General features: G+C 41.5%; 2 protein-coding genes across 4 annotated transcripts in view; both read left to right on the forward strand.

Annotated features, from left to right (window-relative positions):
* KIAA0232 (KIAA0232 ortholog) overlaps positions 1–4,374 on the forward strand; it is a 68,435-nt gene extending 64,061 nt beyond the window's left edge. The window contains exons 8-9 of one of the 2 annotated variants that reach the window (XM_027736275.2): positions 652–749; positions 1,725–4,374. In XM_027736275.2, coding sequence (XP_027592076.1) covers positions 652–749; positions 1,725–1,904 — 278 coding nt within the window. In that variant the 3' untranslated portion in view covers positions 1,905–4,374. Of the gene's footprint in view, positions 1–651 lie in introns of both variants that reach the window. The other variant, XM_039385840.1, reaches the window with a different exon arrangement.
* Positions 4,375–11,033: 6,659 nt separating this feature from the next.
* The window catches only part of TBC1D14 (TBC1 domain family member 14), a 69,521-nt gene continuing 57,953 nt past the window's right edge, over positions 11,034–22,601 (forward strand). Inside the window, exons 1-2 of one of the 2 annotated variants that reach the window (XM_027736217.2) lie at positions 11,034–11,331; positions 16,675–17,410. In XM_027736217.2, coding sequence (XP_027592018.1) covers positions 11,289–11,331; positions 16,675–17,410 — 779 coding nt within the window. In that variant the 5' untranslated portion in view covers positions 11,034–11,288. The remainder of the gene's footprint in view (positions 11,332–16,674; positions 17,411–22,601) is intronic. The other variant, XM_039385829.1, reaches the window with a different exon arrangement.

The raw sequence follows: 22,601 nt of genomic DNA on the forward strand, positions 1-22,601 counted from the left end.
GGTTCGCTCTTCCGGGCTCGGCTTTTAAACGAGACTTTTTAAACGAGGAACTTTATCCTCAGAGCTGATGTTATTTGTTTTTCGCAAACTGTATCCAGTTTTTCCGTATGGGTATTTTTTATAAGTGGATATTGATGCATGTGATCCATGTATATCTATATGATGTGTTGATATTCTATATAGTTTACTCTGGTAAGTAGAAACCACAGCCATTCACATCAACTGGGGGGTTTTTGAGCTTCAGTGAGGATCAGGCTGCAGTCGCAGACTGTACTGTATGGGGTTAGAAATAGGAATGATCTGGAACACCGTGCAGCATCAGAATTGAAAAATGCAATGAAGCATTTATGATAAGAAAGTAATTCTTGCTCTTTATACTTTAGTATTTTAGATGTTTTCATTAACTAGGTAGCTTCCTCTTTTATTATTTCGTTATCCAGGTAGGATTTGATGAAGCTTCCATAAGGTATTATGCTTATCTCTGTAAGGGTGTCAGACCATAAAATCCCCCACAAGCACAGAGGGCTAGAGTATGAATTTCAAGAATACGTCTCTGGATGCTTTCATTTTGGCTAAATGTAAATAACAGTGTTCCTCAATTCTGTTTTTTCTTCCTTTTCCTCTGAAACACCCCCACAAACACAATGTAAGAGTGCTATACAAATGCCAAGGGAGAGAATGGTGTAGGAGAACTTGCAGATGTAAAGGAAATATCCAATGATGATGAACATCTTTTAGATTTTAATATGGTAAGTTTGTCATTGGTTTGGGGGAGGAAGTTTTTTGCTTATTTTATAAGGGCGGGCTACTGCATCTTTTCTTTCATCACAGTTCTCAGTCTGACCTCAAATGAAATTCCTGCAAAAACCTTCAAAAGCTTTTCTTTCCTTACTTTGTTTTTTAATCTCCTCTGCATCTTGGGCATTCTTCTGAAAATTCCTCAAGGTGTTGTACTTTGGGGAGTACAACCCTTTGTAGAAATAGTTGTACTTCTAGTAGATAAGCAAAGCCAGTTTCCTTTGGGAATGCTTGGCATTTGCTTGTCATGAGTGTTAAACATGAGTCTTCTTTTCCTCAACTAAGTAAGCCTAGAGTGGGCTGATATGCATTGTGAGGGCAGAAAGGACCAGTAACTGAAGGCATAAAGATAATTTTTGCTGAGTTCTGTCCTCATTACAAGCAAAAAAACCCATTTTTTTTTCTGTAGGGAAAAAATGTCACGTTCACATGTATTTACTGATACACCTTTAAACTTCATAGTGATGATAGCACTACATTTACACTATGACATGCTTGCTGTGGCTTTACTGATTCAGCTGAACATATATTGAAAATACATTTGCTTGAAGTTTAGTCAGATCTGTGCTGTGTTTTCTTGCTATTTAATACTTACTACCAAGTTTGGAAGATACCTTTTACAGTAATTTTTCTAACATAAACTGTGATAAAGATACATCCTAACTGAGTTTGCTTTTGATTCTCTTGCTTTTTTTGTGCAAATCCTAAAATTAAGGAATAGGAAAAAATAATAAAAACCCCACCTTTTTATCCTGCTGTTCTGCAGTCCTTTCTGCATAGTGGATTAATTTAGGAAAGAGAAGGACTTGCCCTGTAATCTTGGCATCTCTCTTGGACAACTGCAAAACCATGTAACCTCCCCACCCAGAGAAAAGCAAGCGTGTTCTTTTTTGTTCCCCATCAACACTGTCAGTTTAAATCCTTAGGTTTCTTCTGTTTATGAAGCAAGATGTGCAGATGATATAAATGCTGAGGCAAAACCAAATGGCTTCAGGAAGAAGATCTACTCCAGTGATAGCTCCAGCTCTGAAGACACAGCTTCAGAAGGTGGAAGTGAATGGGCTGATCCGTGTGAGGAGGAGCTTTTTTCTCGAACTCAACTGTAAAAACTGCAGAGTAGAAAAGATGGTTGAAAAGTAACATGAGATGGAAAACTATCCTTCTTGAGGGTCTGTAGCTCTAAAACAACAACTTGAGTTTCCTCTTCAGTTAATGGATTCAGATGTGTATTTATCTTTCTCTTCTTGCTTATTTTATAGATGAGGACACAGCTGTCCTGTTGAAGATTTTTTTTCCCCAAAAAATACTGTTAAATTCTTGGCTATTTGAACTAGACTAGATTGTGTTGTCAAATCAAGAATGGATGTGCATGTGCTTGTCTTAGTAGTACCACTGCTTTTTTGCATCTTAATTGCAGTTATTTTCATTCGTAACTGTAGCCCTACCACTATTACTATCTTCTTAGCATCGCAGTGTCTACAACTACTTCTGCTATTCAGAGACTTCAGCTTTCTGCACATTAGGCTTTGTTCTCTAAGAACTGGGAGATAAATACTTAACACTGTAATCTATCAGTGCCTTTCTGAATGCAGGAGAAAAGCATGAATGACTTGTCCAGTCTTCATTCAGTAAATCTCATAACTTTGAAGTAGGAACAACAGGGTTGTGCTTTAGAGACTTACAGAAACTGTGTTTTCTATCCTATGATTCCCCCCCTCCCGCAAACCAACACTGAGGATACCATGGTTTGTATTTTTGCTAACTGGAGAAGCCAAGGATTTTTTGTAGGTATGGAGGCAATGTGGGGTTTTTTTCCTTTTTTTCTTTTTTTTGTCCTTTTTAGCAACTTGCCAATGTGGGGCAGAAGTTTAAAAAGTAACACCAAAAATAATAAACCACTGGGGTGATGTGTGGATTGTTGTGAATTTTGTTAACGAGTAATGAGAATGTTGTCTTGTTGCAGATGAAGGCATTCATGTAACCTGCAAAAGCATCCTGTAACTGAACTTGAGCCTGAATGACTGAAACTCTCTAAAATGCTCAGAGTGTTCAATGTTCTAAATGCAAAGGGTCAGTGCTTCACTTGAAAGAAATCCTGTGGCTGCTGCAGTTAGCTGCTGTTGTGGCTGTAATTTAGTAAATCTCGTAGTTCATTTTGTGTTCCTGAGAGAATGTGTGGGGCAAGTTCTGTGTGTGGTGGGTGGGGGTAGGGAAGGTGATGACTTACAACATACATGTGTGATTGCAGTAGTGATTGTTGCTTTATGTGACTTGCTTTTAAATTTTATTTTGTTAACTTAGAAAGTCAATACATTGTCAAGTTGCATCTGTACAAGACTATCAACTCCTTGTGCTTTTAACACATTATGCAAAATGTATAAGCCAGGAGGAGCAATATTTGCAAAACTAAACATTCTAAGTTTTTACCAACTCCTAGTTTAAAAAATGACAACAACTAACTAGTCTACACGATTGCAGCATGTCTAGAACACCAGGAAGTGCAGAGAGTCCAACACTGACTTGAAAAGCTTCACCATTAATTTTGACAGGCAATAAACCTCACAAGAAACGTAGCTGTTTGAAATGTGAGCTGAACTGCCTTTGAAATATGTTCTGCGCTAGAAATGCTTTCTGAGTAACTGGGTTTTGTTGCCTTTATTCAGTTGACAGTGTAAGAATTTAAATATGTGGTTGGGGAACCATGCCAGTCTTTGTGCAACGCTTTTGGTGAGATCCTTACTAAAATTGGCTTGGTTGCCCTTACCCGGGGACTTTCTTTTGGTCCTCCTCTTAGACTATGTTTTAGGGTTTGTATTCATACAACAAATCTTTTGACACTTTACAGTTTCTTTTCTTAATTTATTTGCAGACTTTGAATAGATTTTTATATATTTTACTTTCTTCTGGAGCTTCCTTGAGAGGTTGTTTAGCACCTGCACTGAGAACTAGTTAACTGTAACATGAAAGTAAAAAAAGAACTTTACACACAAATTCTTCAAATCACTACAGTGAAGAATGGAATAGAACTTCATTTGAGAACAGGAAATGACCAAATGGACATATTTCAAACACAAACTTCAGCTCAGTTAATACTGGCTTGAGCTGCTTCTTTGGTAAGAAAGGGCTCAAAATATCAAAGGTGTTGCTCGTAGTTACATTGTGGTGTGTAATGATTCCAGCACCTTTGGGGAAAATAAAATCCTATACTGAGCTTGGGCAATAACAAATTGTCTTTACTTGTTTTCATAGTTTAATGGCTAAAGCTCTAAGGCTTTCAGTGAGAGTTGAAGTGTGGTTTTTAGTTTTTCTGTATGGATAGAAACACACAACAACAACAACAACAACAACAACAACAAAAGCATTAAAGGTTGGCGTACGCTGAACCGCACTGTGGGATGAAGCGCATTGCATATCCATAGCACTGAAGTATCAGTTTTCCATTCCTGGGCTGAAATTTGTTTCTACTTTTTGCTTCAAGTGGTTGTATTGTTCTGATTTCACGTACACCAGAGTAACTGATTTTGTTTTCTTGTGGAGTTACTTAACACCGAATAAAAATATAAAAGGACAATTGGATGGTGTGTGTGTGTCTATTTTCTTTGGCTAATTGTATAGCTTAAATACAACATGGCAGTTAAGCATTAAACATTCTGGAGAAATAGCATGAGATACCAAGTTCAGGAGTCCTTTTCATTGCTGTAATTTTTAAAACTATTTTTTATTCTTTTTCAATACAAGGTAGGAAAATTAAATACACTGCATCTGTTCTTAAAAAAACAAAACAAAACAAAACAAAAAAAGACAAAATAAGCTTAGTCCCCACCTTATTTCTGCATAAAATATCATAATCTCATTCCAAAAATTTGTAAGGACAACTTCACATTTAGAAAACACAAAATCTCTTTAAGAAAGAAATTAAACCCACACAAACCCAGACCCTTTCACACATAACAGTTTAAGAACTTGTATATAGCAGGGGATCTAAACCAGTAGACTTTTATTTCTGCTTTCAACTTGCGTTCAGCCATTAAATGGTCAGTAAATTCCACGAAAGTGCACTCTCCTCATTCCACAGATGCACCTCTTTTCATAGAAAGGAAAAACCTCCCAACAGCTCACATTCCACTTGGTGGAGCTGGGTGCACTCTGGTGCTGTAGGTCTGCAGCCAAAGGGACCTGGGATTCTGTGCAGAATGATTCAGACTCTGCTGAATTGGAAGTGCAGTGAAAACACCACAAATACACAATTGGAAATAATGGAAAAGAGTTGCTCTGTAAGGCCCTTGGGTGAATACTTTTGTTCATTAGTATCTAGCATGCTTCAAACTTGGTAGTTGAAACTTTTAAAGGCATAAATTATTTTCAATTATTTCTTAAATACAGCAGAAGGAATATATTTTCATTGTGCTTATAGAACATGCTTGATAAAAGAATCAGCCAGACTTTTCAGTTGCTGTATCTGAATTAACTCCATATATCTTAAAGAATTAGTTTCCCATGTAAACAATGCTTCTGCCGTGCAAACCCCACTGCATAGTCCTAGGGAGCAAGTGCACCTGTGGGGCAGCTGTAAATGCACGTCACACTGGGACTTCACAGGGGTGCTGTCCGATGTGAAAATACATGGGAAGGGAGTGCACCTTCTGGAAAGCCAGGATTCCTTGACAGTAACTCATTATTTCCCTGCCAGGACCAGCATAGTTAAGTATTATCCCCAATTAATTAGTCATTAGGTTTCATGTACAGCATCTCATATAATTTTCTTTTATGATCCATGGAACTAGTAGCAACAAGACTCCAGGACAAATGAGACTTTACTGACATATTTTAGCTTCCTACAGTAAGCCTCCTGTTCTGTTGTTCAAGGTTCTCCTAAAATGTGTTATTATGTGCAAGTGCTTATAAATTTTATGAGGTACCTCTATGCTCCAAGGGGATGATAATGGGATGAAAGGGGAAAACAGCTCACAGAGCTGGCAGTGGGTCAGCACACTGATGGGAAAAAGCCACTGGGTGACACAAAACACTGGCCTCCCTGCCCTCCTTCATCCGTAACAGCTTCACTATAAACACACCGAGGACAGAGGCTGTGCTGAGAGGCTGCCGCGGGTGCTGCCTCCTCCCGCCTGGCAGCCTTCCCGCAGGGCAGGTGCTGCTGGAACGACCGTGTCTGGTACTGTTGTGTATCTGCAGCCATAGGACCCAGCTAATCCAAGAGTGCAAAAGCAGTAGGAAGTCTCTACCTCCCTCTCAGTACAAGGCAGGGTTCCTTCTATTAACAGCAGTAACCGGCGTTCAATGTTGCTACAATTGCTTGTCACGAAGACTTCGGGAGTTGCTAATGAAGGGTTATCTGCCCATCATTTCTGCATAGACCTTTTACTCACTACAAGGAAACAGACACAGCAGGAAGTAGCAACTCTCCTTGCCTCACAGAATTGAGCACTCTCAAGTTCTTGAATTTCTTCTAAAACCATTGTAGGCAATCAAGCCTGTTAAAAAGTATAGATGAGCATATTTTCAGAATCATTTCAGTGCTTTGCTTGTTCGTAGCCACAGAAATGTTTGAGCAGAGAGCAGTACAGTACATTAGCAGTACTGAAAGCAAATACATAAGCACTGCCTAAAAAGGGATGCCACTTCCACTGCTGAAGATTTTTAGGGACAGATTAGACAAATGTGTCAGGAATGATGCAATGACCCACACAAACTCATAGAGTTTGATCCCCAACTTGTGTTTGAAAAAAGTACAACTTACGTGTTAAGCCTCTTGTCCAAAGAGTAAATTTGCCTCATTAATTCCTACCTGCTATGATGGGCCACCCTGATCCCTTCCTGATATGGAAAGAAATTGGTATTGAATTTTTAATTTTTGCACAGTTCATATGTTCATGCAGTAATGAATGTTAAGGACTGTTAGCATCCTTTATATTCCCAATACCCTTTCAGTAGGATTTTGCCTTTTTCATTTTTTTTTTACATAACTTGTAATTTTTGCATTGTTGTTTGGCTTCTAATTGTCCTTTGTAATGGGATTTGAGCCCTCAGTTGTTAGACTCTGGAACTCTTATCTATTTGACAAAAAGTCTTCAAGAAGTCGCAGTTGTCATTCATGGTTTTTAAATATTTTTCTGCCATTTTTCCTGTAATTTTATTCAATACAAAAATATTAGATTCTTTTAAGCACTGAAGATCCATGGAGATACATTAATGGCATCTGTTACCTGCCCCAAACAAATGTTACTTAGTTTCATTCATCGCTACTAGTTCTAGACAACAACTCATTTTTAGTTCAGTACTTCTTTTTTTCTCCCTAGTGAATTCCAATAGAAAACTGCCACATGTTGAGTCCAGTGCCTTTTCTGATATAGATCTATTTGCTTTGGGAAATGTAATTTAAATTGTGCTTACTTAAGAGAATAAATCTGCTATAGCACTCCAACTTTTCATTATGCAGCTGTGCATAATAACAGCCCTGTTTCCTTCTCTGGTGTGATTTAGTGATGAGTGAAGATCTGTAACAGAGGTACCACGGAGGCTTTGTCAGCAATTGTTTATGGCCACTTAGGATTCTGCAATGCTGAGATATTAGACAAGAAGTAATATTTTTAGTTTGTATAGTTTTACTTCTTCACACCTTATTACTTCTTCACACTCATTTTGTCCTTCCTAAACAGCTTGTAGACAGTGATAGAAACAATCCTGTCACGCATCATGTTTCAGTAATATCAATTCAAACATGCTGGAAAGCTTCACACGCTTTTCCTGCCTTTCCTGCTCTTCATTTTCTTGCTGTCTTACGGAGGCAAACTTAAAACCAGTGGTAACAGAAGCATTAACAGTAATGGTAGCTACAGACCTGGCTTTCTCAGCCTTTATCAGGTCTAAGTTCCTATAGGACGAGGCAGTGTTTTGGGATAATGAAATGGCACGTTCTCCTGTTCCTGATTCATCCCAAACCTATTAAAATGGCTTGGTGCACAGACATTCCATTGCTAGTAGGAATGCCTGTGCAGATGGTGGCTGTGCAGGAAATGGACTGCTATCAAACACAGACAAAATTAGTTTTATGTGAACAAAATTAATTTGTGATGAATCTGATAGAGAAGAATTCATTTGTCAAAAGCATCACCATTTGCTTCTGAGGTACTGATACTTTTCATAGAATCGTTATCGTTTTTATTGCTACAAGACAGTGGAAAGCTGAATTTATTCATTGATCCCTTTTCCTGTACCATAGAACATGCATTAGGTACTTCACCGTGCCTGCAGTAATTCTGTAAAGCACGGAGGGTAACGGTATCCAGCACTGCAACACCTGCACTCTGGCTTGGGGGAGCTAAAACTGCCTTAAGTGACAGTGACGGGAGGTGGAGGCAGGACCCGTAGCTCAGCTCGTGTTCAGTGAGGCACAACTCTTGTACCTTCACAATATGCAAATCTTTGGCTAACTGGAGAAAAAAATGTCTTCTAGTTTATGAGAGAAAATTACTGTCTTCAAGATGGATCAGGAGCTGCACAGCAGATTCAAATGAAGCTCAGTTTGGCTGGCTCTGAAAGCTGCTTGCATCATACTTGGCTTGTGATGAATGAAAAGTCAATCTAGATGTTCTCATCTAGTTCTTAAAAAAATAACTTTGAAGTTGTATCAATTGCAAAATTGCTGAAGCTTGAAAACAGAACTGAAAGCCTAGGCAGAGAATGATTTCTCACATCTACAGGCATAAGAAATATGATGGAAAATTGTGTTTCTGTTCCTCAGCTCTAATGAAACAGAAGAAGGACTGTTATTTTGGGTACTTTTATCATATGTAGTATGTTCCAGAGAAATCACTGAGACAGAACAGAGCAGAAACTCTTCATGCTTTCTTGCAGAGTAACCATAAAGCTGGCATATTGAACTCTGCTGGCACGGATGAGAGTCTGTATGACAGAGCTTTGGAATTGCATGTTTTAAAAAAAATTAAATTCTGTAGCACCAGTCTATTATTAGACCATGTAGATTTTTTTTGCCCAGTAGGTGAACATCAGTAGCCAGTTTGAGGCTGCTCTATGTAGTGCTTCATTTCTACACAATAGCCACAGGTAAGACACTCTTGAACAAAACATGAGGATTTCATCCCAAGAATTTTTACACAGTTAAGTGTTCTGCAGGTTTACCCAACCCTGAATCAGTGGTAGAGGACTGATGACATTCACACTTAAGCACCATAACTAACTTCTTATCACACTTCTGAGGATTTACTTGATTTCTCAGTGTGCCCTTCTGGATGGACTTTAAATTTTGCACAGCTGCAAAAGAAAGGTGCTAAAGGTCCCCTTTGCACTGCTACGCATTTATACTTCCTGTACCTGGCAGTACCTGTGCTGTTTCCTTTTAATAATTAGCACATGCCACACTTCCATCAGAACTAGTGGTGTGACACTGTATTTAGTCACAGTGTCAGCTTTTACCCATACAGAGGAATACACAATATTTGCAGACAGAAACTACCTTACCTTGGAGGTAGCATGAACAGAACTGATGCTAATAGATAATGCAAAACACCTCAGCTTTTGGAATATCTCATGACAACCAGAAACACTATTTACCCTTTCCCATCAAACTCACATGCAAAGAGTATTTTTCTATATTGACTAGGCTGTGATTTTCTGTGAGTTTCTGTACGCTCTGCTACTGCTTTTTTTTTGCAGTAGCAGGTTTTTCTAATAGTTTCTTCAGCCTAAATTATATTAGGAAGTTGGAAGTATCATTATTTCCTATGCAGACATTCTACAGACTTACAGAATTCATGACTGTGTATTTCCATTCTCTTTTTTACCCTGGAAACCAAACAATTCTGACCCAAGTTCAATGATACCACGATGACAATACATTATTCTGGTTGCTCCAATAGAAATATTGATTCCCACTCTCAAAAACAGAAGAAAAATATTAATACTGAAAAACGAATTAGTGACAGTACATGGTCCAAAAGACTTTTGCACATAAACAAGTTTTTAGTGCCTCAAAACTGTTTTGGTTCTATTTACCTACTTTTAACAGTAACATGAGAGCTATCTTTCAGAGATAGTGACTTTCAAAAAAAGATATGGAGTAATTAACGCCAATCCTAAATTGTTTTACATTGATACTCATCTTTGAAATACATCAGAATAAGTACTGGTCTCAGATCCAAACAACAGAAACTATCTGCAGAGATATAATTTTTGATTGATAAGTTTTCAGTGTAGTAATCTTGATAGGATGGAACTGGTTGCAATAGGGCCATGGTGGCAAGTACTTCTTGGTTTCCCTCTGCCTCTCGCAATTCATTCAGATGTAACTTGCCCACATCAAAGCCTGAATAATCATGGGTTTGCCGCTGCTTGGTATCAAACTAATTACACTAACAAAAGGTTAGATATTTCTGCATTTGAAGACTTGAAGCGTGAGGTGGCGGTTCAGGTGTCCGTTTTATCTTACCACCATTGTAGAGACACATCACCAAGTCTAGGTGCGAAACATGCGACGTGTGCAGAAAAAACCCAGCCCCGAGTTTCACAGATGATAAGGAACACACGACAGCTCTGCCCCTGCCAGGTGCTGACTGCTCCTGACCCCTGTGACTTCAGTGTGGGCGTAGAGCGGGCTGCGCACCACAGCCCCGCGGGGCGAGGTGAGGGGAGCACTTGAGGCGGAAGGCAAAGAAAGATACACATGCAAAAATCGCCAATTACCACCCTAAAGCCTCCACTTTTAGCATTACAGAGCGTAAAGCCAAAGTCCCACAGGGCTAAAGACACACCTGCACTGGATGCCCCCAGACCTTCCGCAGCCCAAACCTGCAAACCCAAAGTTTGTTTTCCTTCTAAACGCAGGCGGGAACACAAGCGGAGCCCGGCCGCAGTGTTGCTCCCCCCGGGGATCGCCAGGGCCACCCCCCGCCCCCGGCAGTGACACAGGACGGGCTGCAGCCGCCGGGCAGAGTAACAGTGGCTCCGCCCGGGCGCGGGGCTCCTCGGAGCGCCCTCAGCCGCAGTCCTGCTCCGCTCCCGGGCCGGCTCCGCGGGGGGTCCGTGCGGACACCCTCGACACCGCCGCCCCCTCGGCGGGTGCTGAGACGATCCAAAATGGCGCCCGGCGGCCGCCCCCCGCCCCCCTCCGCGCAGGCGTTCCCTCCCCCGGCGGGCGGTGCTTCCCCCGCCGTGCCGGGCAGGGGGAGCGGCGGCGGGGCGGGAGGAGCCCGAGCCGCGGGGGTTGGAGCGTCCCCGGAGCAGCCCGGCACCTGTCCCGCAGCCAGGTGTGCGCCGCTCCCGCCGCGGGGGCGGTCGCCATGGGAGGCCCCGCGCCGGGCCGAGGGGGCGCCCGGCGAGCGGCGGCTGCTCCGCCTCAGCCGCGCTGAGCCCGGCGCTGCTCCGCGGGGACTGGAGGGCAGCGACATGGACCGCCCGCCGCAGCCGCCGGCCGCCTCCTAGTCCCGCAGCGGCGGCTGCGGGGCGGTCCGGGCATGGCCCAGCGGGAGGAGAACGGCGGAGGGCAGCGCTACCCCGGTGAGGCGATCGGGCTTCGCGGGGCTCTGCGTGCGCGGGCGGCGGCTCAGCCCGGCTGGGGCCGAGGGTGTCGGTGGCACCTGTTGGTGCGAGGGCAGAGCCCGGGGGGCGAGCGGGGCGGGCGGGGGCAGCCCCGGCTGCGAGGGGCTCGGCGGGGCTGGGACTCGGGCGGCTGCCTTGCCCAGCCGTGGCCAAGAGGAGCAAAAGTTAAGAGGAGCAGGAAAGCTGAGCCTTCGGAGTCTTCACCGAGTGGGTTACAGACCGCAGAGGGAGGTGAGCGCTGCTTCCTCTAGGCTTTGGTCGTGGGGTGTTTTTTTTTTGTTTGTTTTTTTGTTTCAGTTTCTTTGGGTTGTTTTGTAAGCGAAGGCCGCCAGCTCGGGAACCTTCGCAGCGCGAGTCAGGCTGAACCCGTGAGAAGGAAGAAACTTTCATCTCCCTGCCTCTCTTCTAGTTGAAGTCTCCCAGGCAATTCCCACAGACCAAACAAAACTACAGCTCACAGGAGCAAAAGTTCTCCTGACGCTGCTGATAATTTAATGTGGTCTCAGAGTTTTCAGTAATAATGGTGTGGGGAGGAAAACCCTGTAAACTGCTTCAGGAGCGGAGGCTTTAGAAAAACACTGTGGCTCGTTTGTATTGCCGGCCTGACGTAGCAAATCAGTGGAAAAGCAGTGAAGGGTTTACTTATGATCGCTTTCCGAGGACTCCGCTCAGAAGCCAGATTTGTAAAGCTCAGGCTTCGCGGAAGAGCATCAGCTGAGAGTTAGATAAAGACCTCCTAAGGAAAAAAACATCTCAGTGTGTTTCTTTTCTTTTTGCCCTTAAAGTTTCGGCAGTGCTTACATATGTAGCCTTAATCGCTCTATCTCGCACCTTGTTGAAAGTCAGACTTTTCTAGCTTCAGGAGTTCGTCACTCTTGGCAATGCCGTGACTGTTAGAACGTGAACACAAACAATATGAACCAAGAAATATTTAATAAACAAAACTGGGTTTGATGGCCCTGTGCACCGAGGTCATCTGCAGCTGCATTTTGATAGCATTTTGTTGCTTGGTACATGCAACAAAAATATTGTTAAATGCATGGAGAATATAAACCTTTGATTTAACAAAAAAATATTTTCACTTTAAGAAGGAAAAAAAGTTGCAGCTATGTAATTGAAGAAATTCCTCGTTCTTAAAAACTTTTTTGCTGGCAGAGATAACTGTTGAAGAGACAAGGTGTGTGATAAAAATGGCAATGTTAACTCTTTCAGAACTGAGCAGTTTATATGAATCATTCCTCTTCCCATTCCTGTGAGGCAAGAAGATACAAAGCCTATTTTGCAGATATTCGTCTCACTCTTGTTGGTTGCCTAAATTGCATTGCAGCTCACAGCGAACTTGGAAGAATGGGGCTTGAGTTGGCATCTTTCTAGTTTTGTTTTACTCTAATGATTGGCATTGCTGTTAACTTTCTTTAAATATTATATCAACATGGGTTAAAAGCCATTTTATTGTGGATCTAAGAATTGTAATCAAATATGACTTGTTCCCTCTGTTTGATTGAGCAATATGCAGAGCCAAGATCTGTTTTAAAGCTTCTGGTTATTGTCAGAACATGCCTTCTTGCATGCTGTGATCAGAATTTGGGGAATGTAAGGCTGTATGGACAGCCGCACTGAGAAGGATCAAAACTCCACCTGTCAGAGGGAAGAATTTACCTGGGGGAGGGAGGGCCTGCAAGCAGGACTAATGTATGTTGATGTTTCCATGAAGTTCTGACACTTGCAGTTCAAGGAAGTAATGAATTTCTTTTAGTTTAGGAATCGTCAGTGATTTTTTTCTTCCCGAGCTTACACATAAACATTTGGGTGTTCTGTGGCTAGGATTTATGCAGTTCAGCTGTCCCTTATGTCACGATGTTAATTTTAAACCTGGCTACAAAACTGTCTTTATCAGGTACCCCTTAGCACTTACGTTGGAAGTGTTAATGAGCAAATAATCTCTACCTGCCCTCTCATTGCAACGTGTGTATTTCCCTAACTCCCTTTCCCCTGTTTTCTCGCTTGTGGAATATTCACTCTTACAAATATCAATTTTATTTAGATTAATATATATTGAAATAAACCATGGGGATTATGAATGTTGTGCAGACAAAATTGCTTATTATTTCTCAATAGTCTACTATACTAATATTTTAATAATGCCGTATTTATTCAGATAATAATGCTACAATATTGTTACATTAATAACTTCTTTCCATAAATCATTTATCATTGGAGCACGTGACAGAATATTTGACATCAATTGTCAGATTTTGCACTTACCAGTGAGGCAGCTAAAACAAAGAGTATAAATAGCACTTCGCTACATCCTTAAAAACAATCCTACAACAACCTAAAGCAAAATGAATCAAGGAGTTCTCATGTATGTTCTTGACAGCTGATTGCATCTCAGGTTTTCATTTAAAGCCCTTGATGGGTACACTTCAAAGCTTCCCACAGTTTCGCTGAACTGTGTAAAACCTTGGTAGCTTGATGTTGCATAATTTGCTCCAGCAAGCTGTAGCTGTTGCACACTTCTGCTGGTTTGCTGGTTCCCTGTTTAAAGGATCTCTTCCCATTAAATTTATTGCTTGAAAAAATACCAATCCAAGTTAAAATACCTTCAGTACCTGACATGAAAATTTATTTTCACTTCTTTTTGAACTCTTGTTTGCAGGATTGTTTGGTCTCTTGAGTTGCTGTAGTTACTGCCTCTGCCAAGGCTGCTTGAATGCTTACCATTTGTAAGCTTGGTCGACAAGAGCCATGCAATTAAACTGAGGACTGGCTGCTACTTGGGAAAATCATTGAGCAGAAGTGAAGGCAGTCAGGGGAGGAATTCATTATGGGAACATGCTTGTGCTGTTTACTCAAACATCTTCAAAGCTGGTCCTGACTGATTACATTTCTGTCCTTTGTTTTCTGGACTGCGTTTTTTAGGTGCATTTATATGTGCACATTCTTATAAATAAAGCACCTACACTCTTGGTTATGTTGTTCCATAGTGTGTGTACATATACTTTGAATAATGTTGGGTCTGGGTGGGCTGTGGATTTGAAGAGCAATAAAGTGTGTATGAAGGGGTAAGGTGAGCACAAGGAAGAGAAAACAGTCAGACTTGCATTGGAAGAACAAGTGAATCCAAGCAAGAAGGTCTGAAAGCAGGAGATCCAAGTATATGCAACAGTAATTTAACTTGTGCTCCATTTTATATTTTATGTGTACACTTCAACTATCACGGTTGATTTCTTGAGTATAGTTTGTTGCCTGTATTCAGGGTTCGCTGTTTAGGGTTGTTTGGTTTTTTACTGGCCCTTGCAATTTTAGTTTAGTGAACAGGGAGTTCATAATGTACCCGGTTGTGTGCTAGCTATCTCAAGACATCACTTTAAATTGCAGGGGATGTAAACTTTTCAAACCATGGTAATGTGGGGAAAAAAAAAAGTTGCTATAGCAACTCTTTAAGTAAAGTGTACATCTTCACAAGCTTTTTAGTCAAAACAATACATTTGAAACCTTGCTTATGCAGAGGATTAGGCAATTGATGTGTTAATTGATTTGTATGGGTAGCATATAGTTGGCTGCTACAAAGTTCTGGAAAAGTCTAAAAGAGGAAATATCCAGGATTATTTTTCCTTGACTTTTCTCTGTGTTTAGGAGTGGATTGAACTGGAGTGCCATATCAGCTAGCATTTGGGTAAGAAGTTCAAGATTTAGTATAGCATATGAAGTACGGTTGGATTCATGAATGTCCCACATGACTGAAAACTTGTGGAAAAAGATGTTTTGGTTTGGACTAGCTAAATATGTTTGAAGTGTGTTTTCTCTCACCTCCTGCCTGTACGTATCACGATGCCGAAGTGTATTGATGAGCTCAGATCCAAGAACGGACTGTGTGTCAAACCCTGATGTTTGGCAGGGCTTAGGTGACATTAACCAGTGGTTTAGAACTGCTGTGAGATACCGATTTTCACAAATTGGGTTTTGTTTTGGGGGATATGCGCATTTGTTTTTTAAAAGCAGGATGTGGGGAGGACCTCTTGGAGAACAACTGTCACCTTTAGTAGCACCTCTAGTGCTACACTAGAGAGAGAATAGGAGACCATAAGCAGGAGATGAGGCTTCAGGAGCTAGAGAAAAATCTGTCTAGAAAGCAATCTGTTGGCAAGATGGAAGGAGTGTTCTTCACTCCTTCACACTCAGCCCAGAGTGTTTCAGAGTGAAGAAACTGAAGCAATATGTGCATATTTGTTCTGCCAACTGCTGCAGAGTAATTACGTTGCAAACTTCAGCAGAGCTGTAGGTAGTTTAACTATTCATATAGGAAGAGAAGATGTATGCAATGTCACTCTAATAATCATGTAGTGTTTCAAGGTTCTGTAGTAGTTCTGGAAGCCAGGGCAGCAGTCCTGACGGGGTTCCAGGTTTATAGAAGGCCACAGTTGCTCACAAGGATGGTGCATCCAACCTGTAGCTCCTATTGACAGCCCTCACTTGAGGGTTACTCAGATTTGCAGTGGATTCGGATTAACTGACCTACTGGCAGCCCCCAGGGAGACACTGTGAATGGATATTGCACAGATGAAGGACTGCAGTCCCTGACTGCAGTAATTACAATGTACTTGCAAGTGTCAATGTTACTGTACATGCACTGATGAAGTGCATCATGTGTATTGTCAAAGCATTAACTGTGTGGATAGCTTTGTAGCTGTTCAGATTTCGCATCTCTTGCTTAATGCAAAACTGATACATTATGCATTCTATTTTGGTGACAAATTTATTATCAGTTATTTGATTTCCAGAAGAATGCTAAGAAATTCTGTTTAAATGAACACTTCAGAATTTGGTCTAAGTGTATGTAAACAAGTTTTGTAGACCCCTGGAATTAGTGAATGTGCATATATGACTGTATAGAAGTAAATTTCAAATATTTGTCTCAGTATTATAATGGAATATTAAAATACTGCAGGTTTTATAGTATGTCATTTTGCTTTCAGGAGATGTGTAAGAAGCAAACACTGGCACACAAACTGCTTATGAAAAGCTTTTCGTGCTTGACATTTTCTGGAAGCCTAATTTAAGTTGCCATTGTCCGGTTGTTCAAGCAGGGGGAAGGGATAGTAATCATGTGCAAGAGAAAAACAATTTTTAATTGAAAGCCTAAATTAGGACAGGATTGAGTGTATTAAAAAAAAAAAAAAAAAAAGAAACAGACTAAAGAAGCAACCAAAAAATATCCACTGAACAAACCCAAACAGTCAAGAACAAACTACAACCTTCCTGCAAATAATCACTTATGTTTTCTTTCTTTTTAACCAGGTACTAGTTGGGCCAAGACAACAGATGCAAATTTGTCCAACTCCTTAAATGGTTTGACCTTCATGGGAATTCTGGATGCAAGAGTGGGCAGTGGTGTCCAGGGCCTTCCAAACTTGAACTCTGGGACCCCGAGAGATCTCTCATTGCCTCAGTTTGGGCCTGGCCAGCTGTCCAGTGCTTTAGAAGATTGTCATAGCCTTAAATCAGTAGATTCTGGTATTCCAACTCTAGAAATAGGAAATCCAGAGCCTGTTCACTGCAGTGTGTTAAATGTGAAGAGAAAGCAGTCAGAACCTGAAATTGTGCCTGACAGGGCGTTTCAGAGCGCGTGCACACTGCCACCGTATGTGCCTCCACCTTCTCTGGCTGCTGAGCATGACCATGCTGTGCGAAAATCCTCCACTTTCCCAAGGACTGGGTATGACACTGTCAAACTTTATAGTCCAACCTCCAAAACTCTGAATCGAAGCGATGATATCTCTGTTTGTAGTGTGTCTAGTCTTAGCACGGAACTGTCAACAACTTTATCGGTTAGCAATGAAGACATTTTGGACTTTGTGGTCACAAGCAGTTCAAGTGCAATTGTGAATCTTGAGACTGACGAGGCACACTTCTCGGACGTTACCCTGAATTCCACTAAAGAGACCAATGACCAGAGCCAGCAGGAGTGTTGTCCGGAGGCAGACGTGGATAGTAAACGGAAAATATTGGGACCTTTTACGAACTTCTTTGCCAGGTAACGCTTCTGTGAAATATGGTTGTAGTTTAAAAGTGAGATTACATAAGATTGTAGGAGAATGGTCTTGTGTGATATTTTACTTTTAAAGATATAATAGCTTGCTCTTTTAATTTAGATTGGTATTAACAACATGTTTTTTGTGTTACGAGTAAGTAGGCAGATACTGCTAGGGACTAAGGCTCTGCATCCTATCTTTATGTTTTATGGAAGCATCTTAAATCTTGGAAGATTCCTTCTGCATTACAGTAAAAGAAGTTCTGAACGAGGTCTTTTTTCCTCTGGGCAGTGGCTTCTCCAGTAATATCTTTTGTGGTTTTGGCCAAGGTCCTTAATCTGATGGCACATAAATAGATAAATACAGGTAGGATCCATACATGTATTAAAGAGCTTTGGCATCTGAGGATTCGTAAGCGGTTTAGCAGTGATGGAATATTTTATTGATCATTCTAAGTATATGAAGCTTAAAATACAAATACTTGCCAAACACTTGTGTGACCGCTGTGGTCTTTCCAAATCTCAGCTACAGTTTTTTTAATACCTTTTTCCTTCATTTATGTATGGCATGAAATCCTCTGACATTGCGTCACTCGCTTGTTGAAATGACAGCACTGTCCACTCAAAGCAGTTACGTGACCCCTTTATAAACGTGGCCCTTGTGTAAACGAGCAGGTGTTCTAAATGCAGATGCCCAGGGGAAGTGGCGAATGTGGAAAAGGACTGTCTGCTTTTGGGGGGTTTGGTTGTTTGCTGGTAAGTTTGGGTTTTTGTTTTGTTTATGTAAGGCCTTCATGATGTCTATTATTTTTAGGATATGATGTCTGAAGTATGATATATTTTAGAGAAACCATTGTAGAAATAAACTTTAGGCATCAGGCAGAGTTGGCTGCATCTAACCTGTTTTGCACATGGGATTGCTTCAGCTAATCTCTTTTTCCTCATATTTGTGTTTGTGGGTTTTTTTGCATAAGACAAATAGGCTAATATGAATGGGCTGATAAAATACGTAGAGAATTGGCAAACATGGTTCCTTGAAAGGCTACCTTATGTGCAAAGCTTAAGAGAAGCAGTTTCTTTAGACCTATTAAACTGGCTGAAGCCTTTGTTGATTTTTATTCTTGGGTTGAAGTACTGTGCAGCAGAACTCCAGTCATCAGTCATGTTTCAGGTGCTGAAGCTTTTGTGGACCCTTGTCTGTTCGTTGCCATGGAACCAGACTTAATTCTGAAGCAGGAGGCTTCTCAGCACTTCAAAGCATGAACTTTTGTTACCCATTCTAGTAGCACAACTGCTAACTCAAACAAATGCTGTCCTTCAGCCTGGAGGGAGCACAGTGGAACGGGCTATTTAGACCTTGCTCAGAGTGGGATGTTTAACCGCTTCTCAACTTTTCTCATCCAACAAAGTAAAGCCATCTGTCCAAATCCTGCTCTAGTGTAGTCTGTAGTGGTTTTATCAGTGTTACAGGAACTGTGATACTCACTAGACTGAGCTTTTTAACCTGAATCTTTTCGGCTACCTTGAATGCCAGGAAATAAAGGCTGTCATGAGTGCCTTTTAAATGGAGAACAGATAATCTTGGTCACTGGGTGATGTCATCATGATAATATGAAGATTAAGTTCAAACTAGGTGATCGGCTTTGAAGTTCCAGGTGCTCCATCTGTAACCTGACCTTGAATATCCTTCCCTTTACTATCCACCCTCTGCTCTGTTTTGAAAACAAGAGTTGCTCACTCTTTGTCCGTGCTTGCACACCACACCCCCATATTTTGTGCATCTGTTCTCTTATACCATGTGACCTGGTGGTGAGGTTCAGAGGTATTGAACAAACAGAGAGCTTTTGAGGTCCTTCTGTGCCACAGGGACTACTATTTGTGTTTATGCTGTCAGCATTGTTAAGGTTCAAAACATACTGTAGCTAGTTTTTGTTGGTTTGTATAATCTGCTATCCACAAGGTTGAAATAGCTTCCTCTAGCGATCCCATGTACTCCCTGTTCCCTGGAGTTCCTATGGGCCCCTTGGATTCCAAGGACTTCAGTGAGTACTGAAGTAAATGAACCTGGGTCTTGCACTGTTTTGTTTGAAAGTAGCTGCTTTCTAGAGGCCTCCCTGCCCAGCTCACCCCTGCGCTGTGCATCAGGGTTTGTGTGCACTGTGACATGAGGAGGAGGCATTTCGAGTAGTATTGTTGAAGACCAGCTTGCTGAGAGGAAGCTTCTTAAAGCAGTTTGTTAGAAGTGCTGCAGTGGTAGGTATAAACCAAGTCCTAGAGAGGAGTGTGTTCTTAGCATTGCACTCTCTGCCGAAAGGACTTTCAGCTGAGATTCACGCTCTTGCAGGTTAAGTGCATAAATCTTCACTTTGGAGAACCAGGGGTGAACTGTAACAGGAGAACTTTGGCTTTGGTGAGTGGCTGCCACACATGTACATGTGGAAGAACAAGCACCTGAGTGGTTTGTACACAGCCTTTCTACCTTCCAGGAGCCTGATGGTCATGGGGTAAGGCTGCAGTGCAGGAACTCAGCCTTAATCTGCAGGTTTAGCTCTTGGAGGTCTTCTCTGATTTGATTTGAACCACTGAGAGCAAAGATGAGTCAGCTTAAGTTTTTGCACAAGTTGCTGATATTTGGTAAAAGGGAGAAACCTTTCTTCTTGAAATGGTACCTGTGCTTGTACTGAACCTCATCTGGCATCTGAGAATGTGTTAGTTTGTTCGAACTTATCCGGAGCAAACTCAGTCTTGATGTGTCAGTTAAGATTTGTGGCTACCTGTAGAGATAATGCTGACAGTAATTAGATGCCTCCAGTGCTTGGTTACCTGTGCCTAAGCTACTTACATAATCAATTAAGGGTAAATCTTCTGTAGTATCAAGAAAATGCTTAGAGAAGTACTTGCTTCGGAATGTAAAATTATTTCTTAGCACTCTGTAGATTTGTTTTTCCTTGCATATGTGCATGTGCACTGTGCATGAGGTTGTGTGTTACATATCAATTTTGGAATATCTGTGGTGTTTTATGAAGTGTTGGTTTGAGGCTGTGTTTGCAAACTGAGTTGTAGAAGAAATCAGTCCTGGCACTTTCAAGATCACTTGTGAATGGGGTGCTCCTGTCCCGCCTTCTTGAGCACTGTGGTGAAGAAAGCTTCCTGGACTGCTCCTCTGGCTCAGTTGCTGTCTCTTCAGCAGTTCGAGGCTCTGAAAGGTCTGGTTCTTTCCTCTGTCTGTTTGATGCATCTGGGTGTGGCAGGAATATCAAAAGTGAGAAAAAGAGGCTTGCTTGTGCATAGCTTTCCTCTTGGAAGAGCTTAAGGCTTCACAGGTACAGTGCTCTCATTAGGCTCCAGGTTAGCACATGAAAATGGATTATTGCTTCTGAAAAGCAGTTGTAACGCTGACTGTTGACAAAGAAACCTGACATGTTGGTTGTTTTCAAGTGTCACTTGTATCATCTTTCAAAGCCCAGAGGTCTTTCACATAAAGCATCAGTTGGAGTTAATTTCCTTCATTTGAATATATGCAGGAACTTGGCTTGAAAAATAGTGTGAGGAAATAATTGGCTGGGAGACTAAAGAGTCACTGACTTGTCTGCCCCTTTGCCCTGCTGACCCAGAGCAGTGTGGGTTAATGAGTTTTACCTTTGGACTTCGCTTCTGTACAGTACTGCTGAAACTTTTTAAATGCACGGGTTTTAAACAGCTCTGCTGAATCAGGACCATTGCGGAAGTTGTACCTCTCATTTATCATTTTCATTTATTGTTTTGGAGGCTGAGGATAAGGATTTTTATGTTTACACACAGAGTGATCATAAAAACGACTAGGACTATGTTCAGTTAAATAATAAGCCATGCAATTCCCTTCGTTTCACTGGATTACAGGAATCCTAAGTCTTTACTTAGTGCACTGCCATGGATATTGTCTATTTTTCCAGGAATCTGGATCATCTTTCTTTTCAGGCTACTCCTAGAATTTTTTTGATCCAAATGTTCTAAATAGGAGGATCTTAGGAAACTTTTACAGAGAATAGGGACTACACATTTAATAAAGGGCTTTAAGAAGAACATTATCTTTTACTGTTTGCAAAGAATCTCTGTATTTCTGAGAGAAAGCAGCTGAAGCAGGATTGGCATCCTATACCATACATAGAAGCACACGCCTAGTCCAGGCTGTGACCTTACTTGTAATCTAATAAGAAAAAGGGCTTAACTTTCAAAATAGTAGCTGCTGGTTTCAGCATTAAGTCTTAAATCATGTGAATCTGATATGTTTATATCACACAAACACACACATGTTTTGAGATCACTGGTCACACGTAATTTGGAGTTCTGAACTTAGGGAATTAGGTCCATCAATGGCATAGATAAATCACCTGTGTTAATGAATAGGACCCTTTCATAATGCTGTTTGTTGCTTTTAATGAGAGGACAGCTTATTGTGTACTTCTCTAGTTTTGGTGTTAAAAGAAGGCAGAATGTGAAGGAGCATTGTACTGTTGATTTCTCACTTTTCATGTCTCCAAAAATGGGAATTCACTGACCACAGAAGGGAAGAAAAAGGATGAAAATAATTGTGATTGAGTAATCTGAGATATTAGATATGATGATGTCTCCTCTTTCATGCCTTTCTGTTAAATGAGGCCTCTTAGAGTATTGGCTGTTCAGGAGGAGACAGGCTGAGAACAGGAATGAAGTGTGTAGGAGGAGGGACAGAAAGAGCTGGATGCACTGTGGGGGAGGATATGAGTACACTGCTTTTAACCACAAATGAACAAAAACTAGCTGAGCTGCAGGTGTTGTCCAGAAGCAGGGAGGAAGGGCTCCAGAAACCCAGCCTCTGATGGAGGGAACCCACATGGACACCCAGCACAGGCTGCTTTGCCCTGTGGCAGGGCTGGGCTCTCCAGTGCTGTAGTTGTCTGATCCCGTGGGATTCACTGGCCTGTTGGAGGCAAGAGAGGAATTTGGTGCCAGGTTTGTCTCTCCCTGCTGCTGTATCTTTGTGCATTTTTAGCTGATTGTTGTCAATAATGGGCATCTGAAAGGGCTGGAAAGAGAAGAATCACAGAATGTACTGAGTTGGAAGGGACCCATGAGGATCATCAAGTCCAGCTCTTAGCCCTGCACAGGACCATCTCCAAGAGTCACACCATGTGCCTGAGAATATCATCCAAACACTTCTTGAACTCTGTCAGGC

This window comes from Pipra filicauda, unplaced genomic scaffold (assembly GCF_003945595.2).
Source record: "Pipra filicauda isolate LSUMZ 115617 unplaced genomic scaffold, ASM394559v2 scaffold43_size3849885_pilon, whole genome shotgun sequence".
NCBI classification, from domain to species: domain Eukaryota; kingdom Metazoa; phylum Chordata; class Aves; order Passeriformes; family Pipridae; genus Pipra; species Pipra filicauda.